The sequence below is a fragment of the Tinamus guttatus genome, unplaced genomic scaffold (assembly GCF_059628265.1).
Source record: "Tinamus guttatus ecotype Peru unplaced genomic scaffold, ASM5962826v1 Tinamus_guttatus_pri_ptg000530l, whole genome shotgun sequence".
Classification (NCBI taxonomy): domain Eukaryota; kingdom Metazoa; phylum Chordata; class Aves; order Tinamiformes; family Tinamidae; genus Tinamus; species Tinamus guttatus.
Window position 1 is genome coordinate 2,047,570 of NW_028289064.1, and position 23,749 is coordinate 2,071,318.

Here is a 23,749-nt window from a genome sequence, read left to right on the forward strand (position 1 = left end):
GTTAGAGAGACGAGACAGAGAGCATCCTGACAGGTAAACACCGGATGCATCCAGGGTAACATCTGCCTGTTGCTCTTGAAGACTGTGAAGCAGCAGCAGCGTGTGCAGAATTCCCAAACACCACAACAACTTGTGTCAGGTCAGTAATGACAGTCAAATTGTTTGAAAGCTCTGCAGGAAACTGTTTGAGTGAATGATGATAAGTTTTCAAAAATGTTGTGTTTACTTACCCATTCTCCCTGGTAAGGAGGAGGTGAGGAGCCTCCTAAAACCAAAACCAGTCCTTCCATCAGATCCAGCATGAAAACTTAAGACTTTTTAATATTTAACATAATAGCTTTGTAAGATACAATTTAAGATAACTCTAATACACCAAAATGCATTTCCATTAGCTACATAGTCTGCTATATATTTTAATTTTATGGAGTGAAGGTTGCACAATCCAGAGGTCCTATCCCACGCTGTTATGCAGAGTGCAACACACACTACCTGACCTGGGCACTACACCTCCCTGGGGTGAAGGGTGTCTTCTGGGTGTCTTTTGAGCCCACCTCTTACCTCACGCTCATCACAGGTCTCTCCCTCATTATCTTAATTCATTCCAGATGCTCCTGTCACTTTTGCAGGGCAGAGGGGCCTGGAAGGAGAGGCAGCCAGGCCAGCAGTCCAGCTCCCAGTGCAGAGCTGACCTGGGCTACCCTGGCCCCAAGGGAAAAGCCAGCGGGAACAGTGACTGCCTAAACCTCTCGAGCAAAGCCACGGCTGGGGCAGTAAGGAAAGGAAGTAAAGCATTTTCAGGTAAGTAAAAATCTGAGCTGAAATGCTGTATTTTTACTGACTAGATTTAAATTTTTAAAAAAAAAAATGTTAGAAAGCATGTATATCTCTTAACAATTTTGTAAATATAAATAAGAATGTTACTTTTGTTCTCAGAAACGTCTGATTTTTTCACCAGCTTTCTCTTCTGAAGTTCAATTTCTGATGGCTTCTGAACTCGCCCTTCTGTACAGAGTATGTAAAAGTAGATAGTCAGAATACAGTATATGGCACATCATTAAATACTAAAAAAAAAAAAAAAAAGGTAAATTCTCATTTCCTTAGGATTAAGTTTGGCTTAATAGTCACAAGACTCAGTTTAAAGAACCAAAAAGATAAATACTGCCTTAAGAATATGTAGACTCCCATTATTAAAAGTATATATGAAATTAAAAATCACAAAAATGTAAAAATCTGCCTGAGACTAATGTCATTTCATATCTGTGATGCAGTTTGCCCAGGAGCAGTGAACACAGGGTGTCAGCATCAATCCTCCCTCAAGCCACATGGTATTTGCAGGAAACCTCTCCTGTTTAGGTGAGAGGTCCACCTTCCTCTGCAGACTGCAGGGGCCCACGCTCCACAGCAGCCCTTTAACTCACAGGACTGCTCTTGACAACCACTCTTTTCATCAGACAAGCTCTGAATTCCCTTCTATTTGACAACTCTTTCAGACATAGCGCTGGCTTTCTGAGTTACCTGGAACTAAGGCTGGAAGTGTAGAAAAGTCAAACTGTATTTTGGAAACAGCTCTGCTTGGCATCATTGGATGAACAGGTGGTGAGGTGTCTCTTTCGTGGGTTGGCTGTGCAGGTGCTTCTGAAATGAAAGATAAAATATCAGATTAAAAAAAAAGGAAAAAAAAAAAGAGCATTCAAAATTACACTATACCCACCAAAAAAAAAAAGAAAAAAAAAAAAACCAGAAGCAATAGTAACTAGTAATAACAAGCAAGAGGATTGCAAACAATTATGTAGCTTTCTTGGTTAACTTCAAACAACTTTTATTTCATACTGTTCAGAATACATTCAACTTAAGTATTATAATAATTCCAAAATCCTTAATAATCAATGTTTGTTTTGGTCATTTTGAATAACATTACTAAGAAATGTGTTAAGCAAGTAAAACACTCTTTTGGATCTGCAGTGTAAGCAAAATATCTGAAATAGGTGGTTTTGTGATGGGGCAATCTCTAGCAGTATCTGCATTAGCTACCAACTGTGTTTTCAGAAAAACAGATTGACAAGAAATTATTTTATTCAATCAGAAAATTCAATGAATATATGTACTTGAATTCTGATACATTCTTCCTTATGAAGCAAGTGCTGCCTAGCACTGTGATTCGGTAACACTGTCCGCATTTACAAGGAAATAAATGGATAAATGCAAAAATTAACGCATAATATTTGAAACCTTGAACACATCAGGTGTCTTAAAAACTGATCAGCTAATCAAATACAGATCAAATGTGCTCACTGTCCTCTTTGTTTGTCCATACACATATACACGTACCAGTACCAGTGTCTGCAAAGGTTATCAAATACAGAAGGATAAGAACTTATGTTTGCTTGTGATTAAATTGCATTTCTTCCTTTCAGGAATCATACTGCATTCTGTTGAAGACTGATTACTAAGTTATCTTTGAAGTAAATCATTAAAACTGCAAAATCCTTTATTTAATAAGATATAATGGAAATAATTATTTCAATATTTGGCTTTTAAATGATAATGCATGTGTGTAGCAAAGAACAATACAGCTTAAAAAGTGGGATAATGGAGTCACAATTTCACCTTGTATCTGCTTTTTAAGCGTTCATATAAATAGTTAAGAGTAATTAGAAAGAATATAAACATGAAGTAGCACTATTTGTTTAAGTGTTGATGCAATAATTGTATTGAATTTAATATTTATGGAAAATATATAGAAAGATGGAGTTTTCTGTGGCAATTCTCTGACCAATTGCTCAAGTGTCCCCTGATGAGATGACTTGCTGAATTGTTCTGAGTGCCTTCAAGACACACAGCAACAGGAACACTTCAAGTTTGGATACTGCTGTGGCTGCTCTACAAAATGCCAAAACCTGATGCAGGTAAGAGGACAGAGACTGCCAAGTGTGGCCGCACAGGGACACCCTGGTCTGAGCATAAGCAGGCAATGAAGCAAGAATAGTTAAAACTCACTGGGAATGATTTAACACCTTGTGTGTGACAGCAGAGAATGAGAGCTCGCAACAGGAAAAGCAGGCAGAGATTCACAGGCAATAGCAGTCTGTGGTTATGTCTACCTCCTGGTCTGTTGGCTTTGGAAACAAGTGCCTACATTATGTACCGGTGCAATCCTAATCAAGCCTTACTGCCCTAGAGAGCCAGGAGGGAGCACCCGGGCCTCCCGCACACACAAGCTGGTCCATTAGGTCCCCCTGCTCCTCCCCAGCGCAGCTGGGCTGGCTGGATAGCACAGGACACAGGGACACGGCTGTGACATGAATGTATGTGTAGGGAACATGCAACCAACAGGAGCCACAGAAGTTAATTCAGTGAAATTGAATTCATGTTCAAAATACATATATATATATATATATATATATATATATATACACCTCCAAAGCACAACAAAAAGCACAGAAGCCTAAATCATTTATTACCTGGAACTCTCCTTTTCCTACTGATGTATTTGTCCATACCTTGAATAAGTGACAGAGTTGATGGAAGATTTGGAAGCAGGATTCTTTCCTTCAGTGCTAACAATTCATCTTCTGCAAAATCAGGTTATATAACACACAACTCACAGAGCGATTAACAAATATCTCACCAGATGACAGATTAAAAAAAAAAAAATCAACGAGTAGGTTTCTAACTTAGTTATTCTGTATATTTTTATACATTATCATAGCTCATCATCTAGATTGATGAACATTCTTTAGGACTGTGCTTTTTTTTTTTTTTTTCCTGTACAGCTGTAGCACTGCAGTATTGTCCAATCTGCTTTTTTTTTTTTTTTTTTCTTCTTCTCTCTTCTCTCTTCCATCAGAAATAAATACTCATCCTCGTAGAATCACACAATAGCTGAGTTTGGACGAGCCCGTCTGAGAACGTCTGATGCAGCCCCTTGCTCAAAGCAGTTCCAGCTAGAGCAACTGGCCTGGGCCCCATCCAGCTGGGGTCTGGGACAGAGACCTCTCCAAGGACAGAGATCCCACAGCCTCTCTGGCAGCTGTGCCAGGGTTTCACTACCCTCACAGCAAGAAAGGAGCTTTCATGATCCAGTTTCACGTATTTCAATTTGTGCCCACTTGGCTCTTGCCCTTTCACTAGGTACAACTGAGAAGAGTCCAGCTCTTTGCACCCTCCCATCAGGTATTTTTATATACTCACAAGCAGGTACAAATGTCCAAGCCTTCTCCCCTTAATGCTAAACTCCTGTTCTCTGGATTAATTAAGAGTATTAAACACAGTACTATTTCTTATTTCTCATTACTAAGATGAAGGAGATACTAAAGAAAAACAATCAATAAAATGCAGATAGAGTGGGACAAAGGAGAAAAATTCAAAAATGCTATTAATCGGATTGATTTGGGAAAAGCTATAGCCTACAGTCAAAATATTGGTATTTCTCCATTTTTACCCATTCTACCTAAACAGAAGATGTCAACGTGTGAAAACTCAACCCAGTCATCAACTAGTGCTTTCATATTTCCTTAAGTAGCACTCTCTGCTCCTGTTTCATCTAAAAGATCACATTAACCAAGCCCATCTAAAACATATTACTGTCTTAGTAGAAAACAACTATATATCTTTAAAGTAAAACTGTTTACTTACCAATGCTTCTGTCTTCATTAAGTGGAAATGCTAAAAGAGTATGTTCTAGCTGCAAAATTGTACTACTTAGAGGCTGTTTTTCAGGAACTTCTGATTCTCTTTCAAAAAAATCAGATTTGCTGCCAAAGCACCTATCTAAAAGAAAGAAAATATTTAGAAGAAACTATGAATATACGTGCCAGAACACTGAGTACTGGAAAGTAACTCAAGTGAATGCTCATTAATGATAATAAACGTATCGGCACTAGGGAATTATCTCATTAGAAAGGATAAATTATAACTAGAAAAAATGTAAGGAGGAATTTTAAATAATTTAAGAATATCTAGGTAATATTAAACATATACATTAAAGACTTTTTTTAGAAAAGATAGATTAACAAAGAATGGAATTTTTGTACAGATCAATGTAAGAAAAATCTTTTAAAATACTGAAGAATCAAAAAAAAGTCTCAAATATTCTGTCAATAAAAAAGGACCAAAATATAAAACAAGCTCATTATTTTGATCCACAGTAGAAGTTTGGAAGTATTATACTGTAAATTTTCTGTTAAGTTCTCAAGTACACACCAAGAGACAGCCTTTTAAACTCATCTATGACTATTTTTAGGATTCTATGCCTAATTTTACACACGTGATTAGCACTGCCAAAACAGACAGTCATGCATGCTTAAAATTTAATCTCTAAGTGATTTAAAGAGCACAATCCCTAGTAGTAGTCTTGCACTATAAACTATGGAATATTCTTTTAGAAACAGATTTTTATTTGCTATTTGAAAATTTCAAAATATATCTTCTCCTGAGAATAATCGTTATCAGCTAAAGAACCAAACCTGCAGGTGAATGTGTGGAAAGTAATGAACACTCCCTGGTACCAATAATCCCTGCCTGCTTTCGTCCTTTGCCCTGCACTTACTGAGAACATGAAATACCAAGGAGAAGGACAGAGCTAACGGAGGGTATTTCTGGCAGCTTATTATGGTGGCTAGTGGTGGTAAAGGAGGCAGTAGTAAAAGAATGAGAGTTCCAGAGTCAGAGAAAAATGGAAAAACACAGAGGACCATTTGAGGTTTGGAAGCAGTGCATAAAATAAAAGGGTAGAGGGAGAGAGGTAGAGGGGGAGAAAGAGTTGGAGCAATGGCAGAAGTAGAGGCAAATCCAGCTGTTTCCAAGTTAGCCCCCACATTCATGTATCTACATGTTTGCTTTCAAGCCACTTTTACAGAGTTACTTACTTTGCACTTACCAGGGAATCTGTCTGTGATTAAATGGCTTATTACCACATTCTCAATTTGCTGCAGGCTCCTTAGATTTTCTTCTATTTCAGCAACCAAAGTCTCTCTTTCCTTGTCGAGTTCCTTTACTTTGTTTCCTACTGAAAAAGGGTGATTTTGATGAATTTATTTGAGAAAATAATTTACAGTATATCTTTCTAGAATGAAAGACAAGATTCAGAACATGCAAGCAGAATGCTTATATTTCTCCTAAAAGACTATCATGGCAATACAAACATTTCATCAGATTAAGTATTTTTTAAGCATTGTAAAACAAGCACTGAAAACGTATGAATCATTGTTATCTTATTGACATGTTATATTAGTACAAATGAAACATAAACTATGACACTTCAGATAAACATTTATCTCAGAAGTATTTCCTAACAAAAAGACAGTTGTAAAATAAGTAATGATACAGTCATACTTTTTTCTTCCTGACTATAGAGTAAAGAATTGGGATCACTTCAGAGTCTCATAAAAGGAAGGCCTGTAAGAAAGTCAGGTCGAACTTATCCATGCTCTTGGTGAAGCGCTAGCAGTCTAAGTAGTAAGATGGGAGGAAGGGTAAAATGCCTTTCTTTTTTAATGTGGATGCTGACAGCACATAAACGCTGTATTTGCAGCTCTGTGGAAGGGTAACAGCAGACAGAGCATTTTAATTGCAGGACTGAAAAGAATCTACTAGAGTAATATTGAATTTCAAAATGAGAAACCTTAAAAAAAAAAAAGAAAAAAAAATCAAAGGGCTAGAAGGATGACAGCAACTAAAAGGATAACATGCTTGGAGGGAGCATCAAAATATTCTTGAGTATCATATAACCTGTAAAGAAAGATTCTAGAAAGATCAGAAATAGGAATATCACTGCCTAAACGGTCAGAAAAATAAGATAATCAAAATAAGAGGACATCTTTGAAGACTTTGAAGTCAAAGTTAAATCAAGAAAATGGCAGTGAACCGAAAGTTATATGCTAGATTATGGAAAAAAGTGTTTGGTGAAAAACTCACAGAAGGAATAAAAATAACATACTGGAACAAAATATAAGAAAGATGAAGAAATAGGAGAATATGTAACTTCATTCTCTGCCTCTATATTCACTAAGGAGAAGCTTCAGGAGGCTGTCAACTTAAAATGTCCCATTGGGAGTATATATCAGAGAAATTACTCAAAATGAAACATCAACAGAAAATACTTCAGATAAAATCAACAAAGAAATAGCAAAAAAACTGCCAGGAGCCAGTGCTCAGTATTTGAGAGGGCTACGGCAAGTTGGAGATGAACACCAGATCTCCGAGCCAAGAGAAGGGAACACAGCTAACAGTCTAAGTTTCTGGGAGCTTTAAAAGGATTATCTTGGAGGTTTTGAAAGAGTTACAGAAGAATTAGCCAGATGTTTTTGCTGCTAATTAGTAAAAATTGTAAGATCTCATGGATAAGTATGACGTATAGGGGAAGAGTCAGCATGGGCAATGTCCCACAAGTCTTCTGGATTTCTCTGAGAGAGACAGTAAACATGTATGAAATGATCTCTCTTTGTTTACATAGATTTCCAAAGGCTTTCAGCAATACCTTTTATTAAAGACCAAAGATGATCAAGGGACTGGAGCATCTATCTTATGAGGAAAGACTAGGTGAGCTGGGAGAAGAGAAGATTGAGAGGGGATGTGATCAACACATACAAGAACCTGAGGGGAGGATGTAAAGAAGATGGGGCCAAACTCTTCTCGTTGGTGGCTACTGAAAGAACAAGGGGCAATGGGTATAAATTAAAACACAGGAAGTTCCATCTCCATGTGAGGAAGAACTTCTTTCCTGTGAAGGTGCCAGAGCCCTGGAACAGGCTGCCCAGAGAGGTTGTGGAGTCTTCTTCTCTGGAGATCTTCCAAACCCACCTGGATGCCACCCTGTGCCACGTGCTCTAGGTGACCCTGCTGGAGCAGGGGGTTGGACTAGGTAATCTCCAGAGGTCCCTTCCAACCTCAACCACTTTGTGATTCTGTGATGAGGAAGGTCCTCAAATGAATAAATAACTATTTAAATGAGGAAGATAGGAAACAAATCACAGGAACTAATTATTTTCTAGTTTGAGAGGGGTCATGTATGGAGTCCTAGCATGATCTGTAGGAGCGCTGTACTGTTCGACAGTGTAAGTGATCTGAAAACGGCTGACAATGTTGACAATCAAGCTGTTCAAGTAAATGTTCAGGGACTACATGAGAAGGCAGATAAATTTAATATTCACAAATGAAAACCAAGTGAAATGTACGAATCTTAGCTGTACAAAGTAAATGGGGATCTCTCAACTACCTATTGCCTACTCAGGAAGGAAAGCACCGAGTCAGCTTAATGCTCAGCATCCGTCAATAAAACATACAGAATAGTAGGAATAACTGGAAAAAAAGTAGAAACCAAAACCATGGTCATACGTTTCAAATATCACTTTGGTCCCAGACATCTCAGAAAACATGCAATAAAATTAGAAAAAAACAAAACCACCTTGATCTTCAATGTAGCTAGATGGAAAAAAAAGAAAAAAACCACTTTGACATAGTGTGGGTACTGTAGATCTAAATTTATTTAACATACAGTTTTAAAAAACAGACAAATTCTTGGCAAAAAATTAATCACGGAATATCAACTACAGAATGTACCAACTGTGATACAGATAGAAACTGGACAATGTTCTGAGAAAAATCATATACTGTTCTCTACACATCTGCTTTTGAACACAGCTGGCAACACTGGGCCATACAGACCTTTAAGGTGACCCAGGAGAGCTAGAGGCTGATGTTTTCTAGCACTTACCACCCGTGCCATGAGGTTGGCTGGCAGCCAGATTCCGAGTCTGTTGCAGATCTTTCCAATTTGATTCCAGGCTGGTAAGTAAAAGTTTTCTTTTTCCTCTAAGGTCCTGCATTTTTTTCTCTGTCATAAAGAAATACTTAGCATCAATAATTGGAAGTAAAGTATACTTACTATTTTAAAATATGATTCAAGAGAGAAAACAGACTTATTTCAGTACGTTTGGTTGGTCTGCTACTTTATGTCACACTAATGTGTCCACTGAAACCTCACATTGTCTGGAACTGATGAAACAAATTCTATTTCAAGGTCTCCACCGATACAAAACATTTTTTCCACAATTCTCTCGAACAGCAACAGTAAAAGAGAGTACATCACACTCTTTTCTGGAAGCTACTGCAAAAGTAGGGAAGCCTGGCATGAAGAGCTGGAAGGGTCACAGACTTTACTGCAGTCTAAGACAATGCTTGCACTTAGCAGTAAATGACTAAGGAGAGACCAGCAGTGGAACTTTTACCAAGTGCAAAAAATCTAGTTTGTTTGCACAGGATTTTCAAAACCACCAAAAACATAAGTTTCATCTACATTTCTTTAAGAAGTGGTGTTTTAGAGTGAAATGAAGCAAGCACCACAGCTTTCACATCAGCACTTCAGTTGTCTAGGACTGCTCTAGTGCAGGCAGAGCCTGCCTTTTGCAATGAAGTCAGTCTCCAGCATAACACCACTGCTCGTCAGCTTTTACTGAAATCATTAGTTGAACTAGAAAATTAAAATGAGTCATTTTCATTTTATACTGGTCAGAAATGTATCATAAGCCTGTAAAACAGGCCAATCTTCCCTTCTCATTCCTGCTCAGATTTTTTCTGGTTTTAGCTTTACAGCCAGTAAGACCTTTTTTCTCTCAAGATTTCTCTCCTCCCAGTAGACACCATGTTGATTCTTGAATGCGTGACTTAATATTTGATTGCATAAGAGAGCAAAGCTGTAGAAAAGGGTAGATTTTTTACTGGTTCACATAACAAATTTAATTTGGAATTATAAGCAAAGTAAGCAGAGAGGAGACTGATAAACAAGGGAAATGAGCAGTCACAGAGACAAGTCTCCCATCTATAGAAACCTACTGGACAGTCAATAGGGAGTAAGCAAAACTCTCTATATTTATATGATATTAAATCTGCACTCACCACAAAATCTGTATTTGTCTCCTTGGTCTACCAAACCACTCTGTGCTTGTTGCAAATCTTGTGAATTTCCTTCCAGACTTGACGGGAAATTATTCTTTTGGTTCATTAATTCTTTCAGTCTGTCCTCTACAAAGAGGCATTTTAGTAAATAAAATGTATTTACATTTTGCTAAAAAAGGCCTGAACATAACATAATTAACACCTTTATATACATTTGTTCAATATTTCCAGTATATGTTGAACATTCAGGCTACAAACTATTACTACTTCGGAAAAAATTGCTGTGTTCTACCCCTCTTACAAAACAGGGCTTAAAGAGCTTCTCCAATATAATTATAATTTTTTTAAAAAAAAAAAAAAAGTCTGTGTACACACATGATTATTTCATCACTGTGTGAAAACTTATCACATGACCTCATGATTTCTTCTGGTAAGGAAGTAATTTCTGTTTTTGAGAGGTCTCACAAAAGACACCTTTCTGTAAGTTCCTTCTTGCCAACCAAGCAGATGGTAGTGGTCTTTTTGTTAGCTTTAATAACACTGTAATAAAACTGTCATGACATGACAATATCAAAGATTAGATTAAAATGAATCATTTGCTGACAGCTGACCCAGTTGTGTCATAGATGGAGCCTGTATTGGCAAGAAATGCAACATAATAGAAGCAGCAACATAAGACCTACATGGCTCTATGGACCAGACATCCTCACTATCCATGTTTCATGCATTTAACTCAGATAAATTCAAATCTAATCCCAAGGCTTGAGGGTCTATTACCAGTTGGAATACATTACGTGCACTCCTGCAACACATCTTTTAGCTTAGTTTCTTCTGGAAAAAATCCAGTCTACACTCCAAGACCACAGGGATTATGTGAACCAAGGGACAGTAAACTGAGGATGACTGGAAGGTTCACTGGAACAGCACACTCCCCATCTGAATGTCAATGCAAACGTAGCTCTGTTTGATATGAGCAGCAGGGAACTGATTAGGCCAAGCCAATCCATGCATCCTTACATCCCACACTGCAATGAGAGGTATGTAATCCTTGTAATTCTGCATCTATCAATGTAATTGTACCATCGTTTCTTCGCAAACTCAAGATAACCACACAACTTTGTTTTTCCCACGCAGGCAAAATAAGACAGAATAGGATGCAGCTGCTCGCTGCCTCTAAGAAAATCAGTGCTACCCATTAAGGCAGTTAATTGTAGAGTAAGTTCAGAAATATTTGAGCATTCTCCTTGCCTTTTTTTTTCCCCCTCTCTATTTGGCTTAGTGTGAGACTTTGATTGCTTCAAGATGTGAAGATTACACATCTTCAATTACATCATTAAGTTCCTTCTTAACTCATTTAGTACATAAACTTTACTTTCTTCACAAAAAAAAAAAATATTTAATTGCTCTCTTTAATAGGCAATGCAGAAAAACTTAAGAAACCTGATTTTGCTTATATTCAAATTACATTATATACACTTTTGCAAAAAAAGTCTAAAAGATCAGTTGATTTATATAATTAACTGACTCCCCAGAAACTCCCGTGGTCCATCAGATGAAAACATTCCATATGGCATATCAAGGCTTAATGTATCTTTCTAAATTTAAAAATAAATTCCATTATTTTTGCTTTTGTGTTTTAATGATACTATGACAAGGCAAACAGTGAACAAGGCAATGCAATGAATTGTAACTAAATAACACTGAATCTGGAAAAGCTTATTAATAAACAGGTTCCCTGGATCTAAATTATTTTTTTCAATTTTATTTTCAATTAAATGATATGTAGCTGTAATCAATTATAATAACAGGATTTATAATAATAGGATACTGTTACCGGTATCATTTGTAACTTCACACCCAAGTGAGAAAAGAAATTGTATTTTCATAAAATTTATTATAGAAGACATTTAAAGAAACAATTCCAGAAGTTATTTTAGATTAATTGATCTTTAACATTACAGAAGCTGCTTCTCACATTCCATTACTAAACTGCTCAGTAGAAATATTAATTTCTAATGAGTTGAACAGGAAGACCTCAGAAGTTTATCCAAATTAGAAGTGTAGTAGAAATGTAACTTTATCCTCACCATTTATGCTCTCTGGCAGGCTAATTGTATCTGCCATTTGCAGATCTCTCAGAGTTGGTTCCAAACTTGACAGTAGAAGCCTTCTTGTTTGTGGGATGTCATACACTTGCTTTTCTATGCAAATGAAATTATTTGATAATTAACTATATAGAGAAATTTTAATTCCTATTTTCAAAATGCATAAAAACTTAAATTCAGAACACTAGATATTTATGCTATTTTTACAGTAAATAACGATGTTTATTACTAAATAAGACACAATTTTAATTACTAGTTGAAAGAGAAGAGGAAAACACAAACTTCCAGGTTCTCAGTGTAGTGGGTTGGAGAGGTACATTTTCTTATCCTTTAACAATTTAACAGTTATCATGAGAAACTATTGAAATTTTTTTTGTCTCTGTTTTTTTAATTTTGCCTTGGTACTTTTATCGTAATATTTCTATTTTGTTCTCAGCTCTCCCTCCCATTTTTTTCTGTTCCAATATCTCAAGTTCCTCTTATTTGTCCACATTCTCCCAAGGTTCTTTTATTTCACCTCCGTTTTCTGTTTGCTACACCATTCTACAGAATTTCCTTTACCAACACAAACACCAGAACATCTAGAAAACCTTCATCCACCGAAGACTGCTATCTCAAATCTTCTTTACACTATCCACATTCTTTTTAGTGTACTGAACTTTGAATGTTCTCCTACCTTTCCCTAGGCCTCCCTTCTTTGTAACTCTTCTTTTACAGCTACAGAAACCTTTTTCTTCCTATAATCCCACAATTTCCCAGTTATTCCTCTTAAACTCTCTGCCAATTTCTACACCCTTTACTTCTAAAGAGCAAAAGCAGGAGCTCTGCAAAATATTAAGCCAGAGAATAATAGAATCAGAGAATGCTTAAGGTTGGAAGGGACCTCTAGAGGTCATCTAGTCCAACCCCAATGACTCCAGCAGGGTCATCTAGAGCACGTGGCACAGGACTGCATCCAAGTGGGTTTTGAGGATCTCCAGAGAAGGAGACTCCACAACCTCTCTGGGCAGCCTGTTCCAGTGCTCTGTCACCCTCACTGTTAAGAAATTCTTCCTTAAGTTCCTATGGAACTTTTGATGCTTCAATTTCCGGCCGTTTCCTCTAGTTCTGTCGGTGGCCACCAGTGAAAAGAGGCCGACCCCATTCTCCTCACTGCCTCCCTTGAGGTACTTATAGACACTGATTAGATCCCCCCTCGGCCTTCTCTTCTCCAGGCTGAACAGGTCCAGCTCCCTCAGCCTCTCCTCATAGGGCAGATGTTCCAGGCCCCTGATCATCCTTATAGCCCTGCGCCGGACTCTCTCCAGCACTCCGCTTGCTTAAGAATCACCCTCCTTGCTTAAGAGCAGGAAACACTCAAAAGCAATATTTTCAGAGAGGCTTCTTGGTGGCTATCAGGAATGGGTGAGGTGTGTATCATGCACTGACAGCTCTTAAGGAGCAAGCAGCTCAAAAAGAGGACAAATTCCTTGCAGGGAACATGGATGCTACTTTTTACAGCAATGAGATTTGACATATAAACATTTTGCTAGGTAGGCCTGTAGTTCAGAGAGCTTTAGAAGCCTATCAGTAGATACAGGCAGTTCTGCTTCAGGCAAGGTGTTCTCTGAACTCCACTGACTGTAGCTGAGGTATCTAGTTCAACCCAAGGCATCTACACACTATCAGACCAAACAAACCATGGGGTACTGCCAACTAGATCAGCAGTACGGGTGAATGTAATTACTAGTGTTACTAGCTTTTCTTTCTGAAGCTTTGAAGGACCAGTTATTGACCCTGAGAATCTGTAATTACTTGAGAACACATTAGGGGTAGGAATAGCTTGCTCATTATTGGCTGTGCATTGCTGCAATCTCAGTAAATTCTTGGATGCTCACAGTATGTGAGTTCCTTTGGCCTTGGTGAGTATCCTGGTAGGGGTCTTACTCTGCAGACAAGCTCGGGCCCTTAGCGGCTTCCCCTTACGCCATGTGAAAGGTAGTGAGAGACATTTTGTTTTCAGTGACTAGACCCGATTGTTAAAGTGAGGTTGGGTGTTCGTAGGTGTGGGACACACACACACACAAAAAATTATAATTTTCTTTATTTTTTTTTCTCCTATCTTTTTATGCCTGATAGAGCAGACTATTCTTAAAGTTAATTCTAATTTCTGGTGTCAGTTCAGAAAGTTTGCTGACATATCTTCCAGTCTAGGAAAAATAATAATTTCATATATTTCAAATCAGACTACTCTTCTCAGTTGCTAGACACAAATGATAACATATGGTAGTTTTCAGTAAAAAAAAATGTGTTAATATTCAGTTTAAAATCCATAAAAACATACCCTAGGACTGCCTACCAAAGTTATATCTATATATAGATAAAATTTCTTCTCACCATCAAATTCATGTATGTCTAGTTGATCTGCTATGAAAGCCTCCACCTGCTGCAGGTCTTTCAGTTTTGCTTCCAGACTTTCAGCTAAAATCCTTTTTAGTTCATATCTATGGCTTTCTATAGAAAAAAAAAATGGATGATTTTAACTCACTGAGAACAACATATTATGTATTTTAAAGTTTTATAGATTCTCATAACAGGAGAATTTAAACTACAGTATTTACTGCCAGAAAGTTGCCTTTGTGTTCTCATAGTAAATACTAGATATCACACACAGCAACTACTCAAAATATTTCTAAATGATTTTAAAGTATTTAAAATGAAAAATTAAACCATTCTGTAAACTCCTGTGGACTCTCATGCAGGAAATAATGCACATATGTTAAAACTCTGTACAGCTTAAGAAATGTAACAAAATAATTTGTCTGATTAAATATTTATAAGACCTTTGATAATGTTTAACAATTATAGTGAGAAACTACCACAGCAGACCTAGATTAAACATGCATAAGAAATATTTTTCTAACCGTGGTGCTCCTGAGACATCAATCACTTAGAAAGTGTTTTCTTTAAAACGGCATTAATTTTCTTTTTAAAAAAGAATTAATTCTCTGCTTTCAATTCCTTAAGCTTTTTATGCAGGTCTCAAGAGAATTCCAAACATTAAAAATGGCTAAAATCATTTCTATGTTTATGAAAATCTAATTCTGCACTGTTACTCCACAGATTCCCAGTAAGACTGTCTCAATGATTCTACTATATAGACATACAAAAACTGTTACTGAATAAACAATTTGTTACTGAATTTTAGGCCTGTACTTACCACTTTCATTGCTTGACTTGTCATCTGTCAGAGCCAGTGCTTCCTGCAGGTCTTTCAGATTTGACTCCAAGCTTGCAAGAAGTTTTGGTAGCTTATTTGATCTATCCTCTGCAATAAGTCCGAAATATCAGTTATCAGTTTGAAAATTACATTCCTATATTTCTTTTAAAAAATATATCCTATTAGATGGACCTTGAATGCAAAGCTTTACTATTAAAAATAAATGATGTAATAAATTATTAGCCTATATACTCTGCAAGCAGGCCTCTGACTAGCCTGTTGGTCTGATTTCCTGGCTTGATCTTGGACTTGCCTTGTCATTACAAATTTGCCTGTCAATCACTAACTGCTCACTGACCCTGGCTGGTCTCACTAAGCCCAACCTCAAACCCAAGGTGCTGACTTGACTTCCAGTCCTGTCTCATCATTTTTGACTTACCTTGTGATCTGAACTGTTAGCTGATCATAGTCATCCCCAGAGCCACTGGGGATGCCCTCGCTCAGCAGCTGCAGGATTGAGCCCTTTTCAGCAAGGACATTGCCCCTGATTGCTTTGCTGTCCCCACTTCTCCCAACTGTCTTTCCTTTGGGGGGCTGCCCACTCCTGCTGCTTGGCATATATAATCTTGCTGCTTTTCATGTGCCATCTTCTCTTTCACCCTCTTCCTATTTTTGGTGACATTTGTCATTCTTGCCTTCCTGGCATTTTACACCTATTACACTTTGAAGGTCCTGTTTTTCTGCTCCAGAACTACCCAGGCAGTTATTTTAGCTCATTTTTGATCAGTATTTTTACTTTCTCCCCACTCTCATTTTCCCATTCTCTCCTCAGGGCTGAGCCTTTGTGTCTTTGGCTCATCTTCCACTTAGTTCTGTCTCCAAGCAATTTTATCAGCTGACACATTTTCAGTTTTCATTTCCATGCTGATGACTAACAGATCAAGCTCAGCACCACTGATTGCTCCTCTTCTAAAATTCTCCATCTGTCCTTCTCTCATTTCAAGGTTTTATTAGTTTAAAATAAACTTGAAAAGAATAGCTAGTATCTTTTTTTTTCCCCAAAAAAAAACCCTCTCTGCATCTCTCCTTTTCAGTTCTATCTTTCCTGATACAATCTCAGGATAATAATTAAGTTTTCCTTCAGTGTTAAAAAACAAACAAACAAAAACACCATCAAAACCCTTGGGATCCTGTTTTCTTTTTTCTTTTTTTTTTCCATTTTTTCATCTCTGAAGTGTAGCCTCCACTCAACATCCTCCTCCCATTCATCCAAATGTAGAAGTTGCCTCCTTTCATCCCTTATAAAATGCAACGTAACACCCTGCTTCAACACTCTCCCATCTAAATTCTTACACCGGTTCCCCAGGTATCTTTTAGATCAAATGTAAAGATTCCAGTATTGCTTTCATCTATATAAAATACAAATCTACACCTTATTAAAAAAAATAACTCTATTACATAGAACACCCACACTAGTTACCAAGCTGAAAAACTATATCTGAGCTAGTTTTACATCAGCCAGGTATTGAAGAAAGCCATCAAATGTGGTTCTGAGCTTCCTGTTGGAATATATTAGCCAATATTCAACTTTATGCAGTTGTGGATAGATATTCTTCCTATTCTTCCATATAGCTTAACAGTTCCCTATAAGTTCTCTCATTAAACTTTAGAGTGATTTACATTCTGTACATTTTGTAAGTGTCCCCATCTTGTTTAATTTAATAGTCTGACAACTATATAGCAGATAAACAGGCTAAAAGTTTTTAAATTAAGTTCTCCCTTAAATGATTCTTCTGTTCATGATTTCTCCAGGAACTCTCACCGATTTGCTTTTTTTTGATCTTTAGACTTGGAGTTGCTAGAGTAGTAACACTTCTTAAATAAGAGCATATGTGATGTTACAGTAAAACAAGCAAGTAGCTAAATAATAGGACACACAGAATTCTACATTATTCTGTATTTACCAGCCATGCTATCTATTCCGCTATCTTCAAAAGCTTCTGTATCTTGCAGACTTTTTGAACCTGGTGATAGCTTAGCCAGCATACTGTGCAAAATCTCAGTTGTTTTCTTACCTAGATAAAGATAAAAGCTTTTCAGAAAGTCATTCAATAGACAAAACTTCTAGACAGTCTCTAACGGGTTTCCTCTAGAAACTGAATGGGAGAGCAAATGTTAAATTTTCTATAAATCTAAAAAACTGCTATTATCATATTTCCTTCTGCAGGAAAGCCCTGCAAGACCTCAGTGGGAAAAAAAATGGATAATAGACTGAAAAATGTATTTTTTTAAGCTATCAACAATCAGCATATGTAAAGTGGGATGCTCTTATAAAGCCAACATTCCAAAAAAGGTCCAAAAAATATTTTTGCCTATTTTACCCATATCATGTCCTAAAGATCATGGTTTTAATTACAGAGTTGTAGCCAAGAGTACTTGCAGCTTCCCAGCACAAGCACTCATTGCCCTCTGCCCTCTCATGTCTCAAGTGAGATCTCGAGCACTCTTGTGTGGCGCTAACAGTGTTTGAAGCGACTCTGTGGACACTCTACATCTCTGAATTGCTGTTAGGTAATAAACATTCCAAGCAGTTTCACTCAATAATACAGACAATAAATAGGCACCAAGCTAGACAGGACATTTTGACCCCTTTTGGAAAGCACATGTGGCACAGATTTTAATCAAGTAATTAGGTTCTAACAAATTATGTGGCTTCTTCCCCATATGAACATTTTTGATTTTTGCTCTATTGCATCCTTTATAACATCATCCCTATTAACCATTTTATACATATAAATAAAGAAACTGCACAAATTCAATGGTCCTTGGGATTTTGATCAAACTTTAATAAAAATTATTAAAAACAAACAAAAGAAAAAAAATCTACAAGGGCAAAGTGCCAACATCTTCAGGAAATTTTTTAAAGTTTTTCTACTAGATCCTTAAATTACTAGCTTTCTACTTACCAGTGTCCAGGTCAGCTTCTGCCAGTGAATGTGTTGATGCTTGTTTTGATGCTTGTTGATGCATTTGAGCTATTAATGGGAGTCTTTCTGCATCTGAAAAAAGTTTTATCTCATTGGGAATGTAACAAAAGCAAAAAGTTATTTAATGAATCCATAGTTTATAATCCAGGGTAGAGAAACAGAGCAACACATTTTACTTTAAAACTATATTCTATATTTAATAGCATGATCTTTTTGGAGTATAGCAGTTTGTATATAAATGCATAATACATTATGGTCTTGGTTATCTTTCATATTAACTCACTGCATACTCTCCTGTTACTCTAATGAAGATGTGAAACAGTTGAAGCACCATTACTTTATGGACTTCAGGCCATAAGTCTTCAGGCTTATACCTATCTTTAGTTTGAAAATCAAAACCACTAATAAAATGGTTTTTCTGTAATTGATTTACCTAAAAATGAGTGTTTAATTACTTCATATCTTGCAACATATTTGCATAATAAGAGTATGTATCCAACACAATGGCAGATTTGCTTTTATCAGAAAAATTGCTAGCTCAGATAACTACAGTTCTTCTGTAACTTTTTGTAACAGCTCATCTAAATATTGTCCATCTACTTGGAAGTGCTGTTACGGATACAAATGACCAGGATGCTGCTGAGCAATATCAACATCCTTGATAGCACTAAATCATCTGTATTTACCTGTATCTTGCACATATATTCAATTCAGTTAAAAATACATTCATTGATGTAAGAATGTCCCAGTTCCAGAGAAAAATTCTTTTCAATACTTAATACACTCTAAGTATATTAAGTAAATACACTGAAAACAGTGAACTCAGGAAGCATCTTCCAACAACTCTGACAATACATTCCAGCATGATGGCACTAGCTAGACATTATCTCTTTTTTTCTTTTAAAACAAAAGAAAATATTTACCTTTAACATCTACTACTTCTTGTTGAGACCACGAAAGCCCTTTTTTCTCAAGTGAGTGAGTTTCCCGAGCTACATTCTATAAATAAAAGTAAAAGCATTATGTTATATTGCTTGCTAATAATAAAACAATAGGCAACTGATAAGTAATCTTATTTCAACATATCCAAGTCGTAATTAAACATGATCAAACTATAAATGAACAAGTTATCTTTCAGAACTTAGCAGTAATTACCTTATCTAATAAAATGAATTCTAAACAGATAAATGCAATAATATTTTCTGCCTTCTCTCATTTTTTGTTCATTATTAAATTTGCAGAACTTTATGCAAAGATTATGATCTTCTCTTTTTTCCTTCTGCTTTCTCAAGGTGGAAAGATAAACACATGGTGAAAAGAAAAATCAGCAATTAAAATCCTCCAATATTTGAAAAATTATAGAACATATATTCTCTTCTTATGGAGGCTTGGAAGACAACATGTATTCTGAACTGCTGAACTGCAGGAACAGTGCTAGACCAAAGAAAGCTCCTCTCGGTCACACTGGAGAGGAGTGGCCTTCTTGCACGTTCTGATCTACAAAGGAAACTACAGATGCTGGAGGGCTGCTGCTAGAATCGTGCTGCTTCCATGCTGCACGGCAGTACTGTGCTACATTAAAAGCATTTAGAGCATAATTTCCATACGGTTAGGAAACACCAAGGTATTTTACTCAAAAATGTTATTGTATTTTAACATGTTTACAGGACAATCTTAAAGATGACAGTTTCGAGGCTAGGGATTTTATATCATTCCCTCTTGGAATTCGTGTTAATTGTTTCTAATCAAAAATGTTGTAACATAAGCACGACACATTGTAAGCCTCAGGCACATCTCAATATATTCCTGGCACTACTTTTCTCATGCAGAAATAGTGGAATGATCCCGACTTGATGAAATCATGATCTCATGCACGTGACCCCAGAAGTCTAACATGCTGCCTTCACTTCTGAATGCAATCTATAAGACCCAAGAGCCCATGGATAATTTTGGAAAGATATTGAAAAGTGTTTCACCTTTTTTATCTTGACTTTGTTCCCTTACATCCATATTATCATCATCAAAACAATGAGAGATATTAGAAGAGAAACATTTTACAACACTAATAAAAGAACAAAACTGAAAAAGTAGGTCAGTTATGAAAAGGGAATTCCTTCTACAGCGATCAATTTCATGATGACTGAACATCTACAGTTCACCTTGCAAACAAGATTTTTTCCTACAAAATGAAGCTATGTTAAGTGACAATTTCTAACACAGGGAGAGTACTGACACAGCAAAACTGCAGTGGTAATAAATTAATTTCACCTGCATGACATACTAGAGAAATAAACTATCCTTCTCACTTGCTTCAGGTTCTCAAATATATCATTACTCTAAGCTCACAAAACAGACTTGAAGATTTAAGCAGACAAAATGTACATGTAAATTTGCAGCGTCTGTAGTGACCAATACGTTAGAAAATAAATAGTTCAGTGTTTAGTTATTTCTTCTAAAAAATCATCTTTTGTTATCTTGGCTCTGCAGGTCAATGGAACATTTAGTATGAACATTGTTTTAGAAAGTTTCTAAGACATACACACACACACACTACAAAAAGAAAAAAAAAAAAAAAAAAACCACACACATAGAACACTTCTTTCTCACTGCACTGTAACCGGACTGAACTAAGTGCTATCTCCTCAATTTTTCCAGTACTATATTTCTGCATACACTGTATCTCACAGTTTACTGTAAGATAAAGGGAGTTGAGATTGATACATGATACTACATTAGTCAGACAAACAAACAAGAGAAGGAGTCTCCCAGAGCGTACAACTATTCTTATGAAAAGTGAGAAGCACAAATATTTGCAGGTATTTACCTGATCCTCTCCCCCTTTGGAAGCACCCTCTGTTCAAGAGAATCAGCAAAGCCTGCCTGAAAGCTGGGCAGAACTTACATGACTAAAATACAAACATACTCTCTGTCTGAATAAAGAGTAAAGAAATAAAACCACCTCAACGCTGAAGCTACTTCCATACAGAAATGGAGACAATCTTATCTTTTCCTTGCATAACAGCAGAGTGGATTAGAGTTCTCACTCAAGAAGTCATTCCCTTCACAAACTTAAAGCTTTGCTCCCAAGGAGGATTATCTCACATTTGCATTATAGGATGCCCAGAATAATGATTCTCTAGGTCCTCCTACTAATGCTGGCTTTTCCTCAGAATGGTATTAAATGGTATGGATGTAAAGGTCAGAAAGAAAACAAATAGCTAAAATAACAAAATCCAAAGAAGACACAGACAGCCAAGTTAGGACACATGGTTGGAGAAGTTCCTTTCAGTTTTCTTAATGCAAATGAGAATATTTGATAGCTTTTAGTGGAGCTGTAATTGAGTCACGTCCAATGGAAAAGAATAAGAAAGAAACAGAAGACAAAGGGAGAGAGAGGGAAAAGAAAAAAACCAAAATCAATCAACCAAATCTCCTCACTTTTTGAATATAATATTATCTAGGGAAAACCTGGAACTCAGAACCAAAGAAACCCCCCTTCCTTCCTTTCTGTTAAGTTCCTACTCCGTGTAGGGGGGAAATGATTGTGTTTTTAATTTATTTTTGTTAATAGATTTCACATCGTATCAAAGAAATACTTTACTATCATCAGTAACTGTGCATATTACACTGGAGTTTAACACTCAGAGCTAATGATGATCCAAATAGTTATTCAATCATTAATTATTAAATCAAAAGAAATATATATCTACTCATCAGTACTGGAGTTGCAAAACTTAACTCAAAATCATTGGAAAGTATATAAAATTAAAATAAATAATACTTCAGTGGGCGTGACAGGAAAAACTAGCCTAGGTGCCTTTTTATCTTCTTGAGCAGTAACTGCTGGCATTTTTTCTTGGGTCTTCAAAGGGGGTATCTTCTCAACAGGGAAAAGACAAGGTTCCTCTGCATCCTGAGATTCAGAAGATGTTTTACGACTGCTCAAGGAGCTTTTAAGAGGAGCCACATCGTGGTATTTGGAAGGTAAGGCTGTTGGTAACATACTGTTTTCATACAAGGGTAAAAATTCATCTTGTCCTTGGGTACTGGGTCTAGCAGACATGGCAGTCTTCTGTCTTTCTGAGATGAGTTGGGGGGAATCTTTGTGTACACTTGAAGATTTGGACAATAATTGTTCTTGGTAATTTAAGGAAAAACGTGACTCTGAGTCTCCTCGGATTTTTGGAAGGCTCACAGAATCCAAATCAGTGGTGCCACATGCATCTTCCCCCATTCTGTAGGGTTTCAAAATAGTTAGCATTAGCTAAAAGGTCAAAGAAGGTACATTCTTATTTGAGAGAAATACATCAGCATGAAATGCATTAAACTTTTGAGTTGCTCTGCACATAAAATTAAGATTTTTTTTTTTTTTTTCGAATACCACTTAAGTTTCCTTTCCTCTTACTTAGCTGCCTCCACAGCCAAGACTGCCAGGAAAGGACTGTGCCCTGCTCTTACTAGGGAAAGCTTTAAGGGACAGAAAAGCACTCTGGAGTGCACGAGCTTCGACCCCTGCTGTCCCAGAGCAGCAGAAGCTCAGTACCAGTTTCTGCTTCAGAGATGGTCCCTAACAACTTCCTGACCATCCCTCTGCAACAAGAGTGCAGTAGGAGGCTATTCAGTTTGGGACAAGGATTAATTCAGAAAATATAACTCTTGTCTTGAGCTACATAATGTGCTCAACCCCTACGGCTTCTAGCTCCCCTTCTTCCCACATGGCTGTTCTCACTTCTTTGCCATATCCATCAGACACACGTGACACCACTTCATGCCACATAGCTACCCTTGGTAGCACTGGCGGGTTCCCATCATCAGATCATCTCAGAAAGACATTCCCAGGAGGATATAAAGGAAGGTACAAGCTATAGGAATCTTGCTACAATACTATGTACTAATTTTTCTACACGAGTGATATGATTTAATATAAAAATCTTCCTAACTACATTAGAGTGTGGTTTCACCACCAAAGGCAGCAAGGAGGACGGAGTTAGCAGAGAGGGTTCCACAATACTTTATAGGAAATGAAGGAATATGGATACTCTGGGTTCATGGGCACAGAAGTCTGCTAGAAAGAAGACTCCAGTCTCGAGCACAAGTATCAAAGGCAGAACATATTTATATGTACAGGTCTCAATATCCACAAAAAACCACCACATATGCCACCACATTATCTCTATAAAAATAATCTATTAAATAACTATATACAAAGAGCTAACTATAGTTAAAGTTATCTATATACAGAGAGAGATGAAGCACTAAAACTTTTTATAGTAAAATGTTTCAGAGATGCCTAGAACATCTGAAATCCAGGTTTGCATACGGACTGTTATGAAATAAAAAATTCAAACATCTGAGATCTAAAAATGACGACCACATGCAACTGTATTACATTTACTGCAATATTTGAAGTTTTAACAAGTGTTTATTAATTGAGCAAGGTTACAGTGGCAAACAGATGATCTTCTACTTTGTGAATAATTTTTTTCCCACTGTAAGACTCTAAATGTTTTATGCAAATTAAAATTTCAGAATCCTTATATTGGCAATTTCAGACATATTCAAGA

General features: G+C 36.7%; 1 protein-coding gene across 1 annotated transcript; it reads right to left on the minus strand.

Annotated features, from left to right (window-relative positions):
* Positions 1 to 844: 844 nt before the first annotated feature.
* Positions 845 to 22,419, minus strand: LOC148592725 (uncharacterized). The gene is made up of 14 exons (XM_088534018.1): positions 21,967 to 22,419; positions 19,109 to 19,184; positions 18,165 to 18,257; positions 17,163 to 17,273; positions 15,199 to 15,306; positions 14,376 to 14,492; positions 11,982 to 12,095; positions 9,895 to 10,020; positions 8,714 to 8,833; positions 5,879 to 6,007; positions 4,636 to 4,770; positions 3,462 to 3,572; positions 1,516 to 1,635; positions 845 to 1,002 (listed from the first exon to the last, which is right to left on the minus strand). The coding sequence occupies exons 1-14, from the start codon at positions 22,417 to 22,419 to the stop codon at positions 845 to 847; spliced, it is 1,971 nt and encodes a 656-aa protein (XP_088390144.1).
* Positions 22,420 to 23,749: the final 1,330 nt, after the last annotated feature.